The sequence below is a fragment of the Rattus rattus genome, chromosome 9, assembly GCF_011064425.1.
Source record: "Rattus rattus isolate New Zealand chromosome 9, Rrattus_CSIRO_v1, whole genome shotgun sequence".
Classification (NCBI taxonomy): Eukaryota; Metazoa; Chordata; class Mammalia; order Rodentia; family Muridae; genus Rattus; species Rattus rattus.
This window is the reverse complement of record NC_046162.1, coordinates 48,949,115-48,953,043: the sequence shown is the minus strand read 5'-3', so window position 1 is coordinate 48,953,043 and position 3,929 is coordinate 48,949,115. Positions and strand designations below refer to the sequence as shown.

Sequence of the window (3,929 nt, the reverse complement as noted above, 5' to 3'; positions counted from 1 at the left end):
TGTGTGCTGTCATTTTTGCCTGGGGAGGGGAATTTTTGTGTGGAGATAAAGTAACGATTATTGCTTTGTACTATTTCGTCTTAATAGCCCCCTCCACCCCCCATTGTTTTTAAGACAGGGTTTCTCGGTGTAGCCCTGGCTATCCTGGAACTCACTCTGTAGCCAAGACTGGCCTCAACTCATAGAGATCTTCCTACCTCTGCCTCCCAAGTGCAAGGATTAAAGTGTATGCCACCACCACCACCCCGCTAATAATTCCCTATTTTGTGAGTTTTCTGCATTTTTCTCTATTGAATCATTCACCAAAATAAGACCTTTTTCCAGTGTCAACCCCACAATGAGCTCAGTGTGCAGAGCTGGTGAGCAGTAGGACCCCCGAGGTCACAATGGCAGAGCAGAGCTGAACAGAGCAGAGAGGGGGCAGGCTGCCTGACAGGAGGGATGCCCAGCACTGAAAACTGGCTTCCCCCACAGTCAGTAGAGGTCACTACAGCACCACAGGTTCAATTATGGAGCAAAGAGCATATTTTGTTTTAAAGAACTGAGATGAGGGGTTGGGGATTTAGCTCAGTGGTAGAGTGCTTGCCTAGCAAGCGCAAGGCCCTGGGTTCCGTCCCCAGCTCCGAAAAAAAAGAAAAAGAAAAAAAAAAAAAAACTGAGGTGAGTGTGGTGTCACTAAACTGCTAGGCAAAACTTGGTCTTATAACTGTCAGTAACAGTCTTTCACAGGCTGAGTGAGTCTAGACGCTTTATTCTTGAGACTATTACATTAAAAATAAATTCAGCAAACATTTTTTAATACATATACATTAACACTGCTATTGGCTCTGGAGATAGTCATTTGAAATTTACACTCTAGAAATACTCAAGACATAAAATACCAGAAAATAAACGTAGCATTCACTTTGGCAACATGTATACAGGAAAAAGTAATAACAGGCATGCTGGCCTCCAAAAGGGGACATTTAAGCTGAAACTTAAGGACAGGAAAAGGACAAAACAGTTTTAAAATGGAGGTTTATAGCTTCTAACTGGATACATTATTATTTGTCAATAAAAACAAGATCTTGAAGACCTCTGAAAACTGAGGTCTACTGCAAATTCACATTTTTAGCTCAAAGCTTTTCTTCTCAAAAGAATGTCACTTTGGAACTTTAAAGCAATGTGTCATTAGTGTTTTAAATATTTCACCTACAGATGATGATGACATCTCATAGTGACTAAGATCTAAACCAGTGTTTCTTAACTTTCATACATGCACCTGAGAGTCTAAAAAATATCAGGGAATGTGGACTGGGGTCCTGAAATTCTGCATTTCTAGCAAGCTGTGAGACCAACCAACACTGCTGGTCTTGATAAGTCTACAGTAAGATATTTACAGTACTTTAAAAATATAACTAACTACATATAGTAAACAATGTCCCATTATGGGACACATTTAAATTATATGAGCATCCTTCTCCCCCACCAGTATTGCTACACAGTCAGTACAGATAACAAAGGGCTAGATTTTGCTTCCTTTATCAAATGGTCCACCCATCCCTGATAGGCCTTAATTAAGGCCTCCTGTAAATGTCCCTTGGATGTTTTCATGCCTGCCCTACCAGGCTGAAGGGAGATTGTGTACGCAAGACTTCCAATCATAAGCGGGGAGGCAACCAGAAATTTCTGGAACAAGGAACCAGGAGTGGGTAGATGGCATGCCAGCAAACACACATAACCAGATAAGTGAGATTGACACGGCATAAAAACTAGCTTATCCCTTGTCCTGCCCCCCCCCTTTTCCCAAAGTAAACATTTCCCACCACAGACTACGGCTAAAATGGGATCTGTTGCTTACAAACGCCACATTTTTTCTCTTTCCACATTATGGTAGGCTTTGTTTCTGTTATCCCTTGGCCACTCCATCCTGAAAATGTAATGCTGGCACAGTCTAGGAGCCTTCGCTGCTCACAATTCACACCGCCTAGGGTACTTTCTGTTCAGCTCCATCTCCGTCACGCGCGTACCAATTCCAGTATCAGTGTAGTCTTGACATCAACCCTTTGTATCAGAGCACGCTCGAAGATGCTGCTCCCACCTGCTTTCTGCCACAGCTCCCGGGTTCTTCGGTCACAGCGTACAACGCGTCATGTGGGCAATGTCCTTGACCTCTGGACAGTAGAGCACTGGAGAAAAGAAGAAGGGTTAGTGGCAACAGGGGGATGCAACCTGACCCAGCATTCTTCAGCACGAGATACCCAGTATCTTCCCTACATGGTCCCTCACCATTGCTAGGCAACGGACGCCGCAAGCGGCGCGCCGGCGCCAGGACCCTGTCCAAAATTCGGCGAAGCGCGCGCCAACCCGCACTTGAAGGTCCCGCCCCCATCTCGCTCTCCTGTTCCCCGTCGTCGTCCTCTCCATCCTCTCCGCTTTCTTTGGCCGGGCTCCCCATCGGGTCTCCTTCACACTCAGCCTGGGCTTCTTCCTCTAGCCGTGACCACAAGTCAGGATCTAGCGCGATCTCCGTGATGCCGCCGCGCGGGAGCGGGGAAGGCGCGCGGCAGAACGGGCACGTGACAACACGGCGCAGGCGCACCACACGCGCGGCCGTGCGGCTGCCGTCTCCCCGCGCCGCCAGCTCGCGCAGGCAAGCGGTGCACAACGTGTGGCCGCAGCGGGCGCGCGCCGTGCCAGGCAGGCGGCGGGGAGCGCGGGCCCCGAGGTTGTAGGGTCGGAAGCAGATGTTGCAGTCCAGCTCACCCAGCTCCGGAAGAGAGGGCACTCTCATCAGGAGCTGCATCGTGGTCGCCGTGGCTCGAGGACTTCGATCCCGCGGTGGCTAGGACACAGAACAAACGAGCCCACTTTGGGCCAGGGCTGGGGCCTGGGGCCCGCGCCGCCGCCTCTGTTCCCTTTTAATAATGAGGACCCGCCCACGAGGCGTCATGCACAGATCAGCCGCTCCCTTTCGAGGCACGCGTTGGGGAGGCGGAGGCGCGAGGCTGGGCATACGAGTGGGGGTGCAGCGGGGTGAATGCCCAAGACAATGCCAGAATTGCCAGAGGGGAGAAGAGGGGCATGCTTCACCCACTGCCTGTATGGCGGACTCCTTACCCGTAGGTAAACACCAACGCTGTCACTTAAACCTATCTGGTGCAGATGCCCAGGCCTCCTCTTGTACACACAGTCACTGGCCCAAGTCTCTAAGGCCCTCTTAGCATATTTGTCACATGTTCATACTCTTTCACAACCACCCCACACACATACACACGCAAACATGTTTACTGTTGGTTCTGCCCGGTTTTAATTGAGCTGCTGGATGTTTGGATTGTGCCCAGCCATAATTTACTCTGCCCTCATTTCTCCTTTTTATACAAGACTTTTTAGGTTCTTTGGAAGGCTGGGTCCCCAAAATTCCGCCCCCTTCCGAGAGTTTGAGTTCAGCTAAGATCTCAGCCCAAGGAGGGACTTAGATTCCAGGAGCACAGCCTTAGGAATGCTGGGAATCTTTTCCTTCGGGAGTATCCGGGCTAGGACACCCACACAGTATGATGGTTGACACGAAGCAGCCCTGCATGACTTCTGACTCAGGGGTCTGACTTCTCTCTCCCACTGGTAAACAGGACGTGGTACTCACAACCCACATTCCCTCATGGTGTAGCGCCCACACCCAAGCTGCCTCCTCGTCCTCTCGTACCCAGGTTCAGTGGCGGAGGATAATAACACAGGCTTGGCACAGCTGGCTCGAGTACAAATCCTAGTTGTGACACCACAGGCAAGTTACTTAATTTCTCTGCGCCTTGATTTCCTCATCTACAGAGTGTAGATAATAATAGTAAGGACTGAAGAGCTTGTGTTTGGAAGGTGCCTTAAATGATGCTTGGTACCCAGTAAACATCAGATAAGCAATGGTTATTTTCATCCTTATCATCCCCGGCTCCAAG

The 3,929-nt window shown here is 49.6% G+C and overlaps 1 protein-coding gene across 1 annotated transcript; it reads right to left on the bottom strand.

Annotated features, from left to right (window-relative positions):
- Nucleotides 1-986: 986 nt before the first annotated feature.
- Rnf227 (ring finger protein 227) lies at nucleotides 987-2,877 on the bottom strand. Its single transcript, XM_032913798.1, has 2 exons — nucleotides 2,269-2,877; nucleotides 987-2,168 (listed from the first exon to the last, which is right to left on the bottom strand). Exons 1-2 carry the CDS (start codon nucleotides 2,783-2,785, stop codon nucleotides 2,113-2,115), a joined length of 573 nt encoding a protein of 190 aa, XP_032769689.1. The 5' UTR covers nucleotides 2,786-2,877; the 3' UTR covers nucleotides 987-2,112.
- Nucleotides 2,878-3,929: the final 1,052 nt, after the last annotated feature.

What these genes read in the sequence shown, in the direction of transcription:
- Rnf227 (XM_032913798.1), bottom strand. Translation starts at nt 2,785, where the DNA reads ATGCAGCTCCTGATGAGAGTGCCCTCTCTTCCGGAGCTGGGTGAGCTG. An exon ending in GCGTCCGTTGCCTAGCAATG is followed by an intron (nt 2,169 to 2,268) that starts GTGAGGGACCAT and finishes TCTTTTCTCCAG; the next exon opens with TGCTCTACTGTCCAGAGGTC.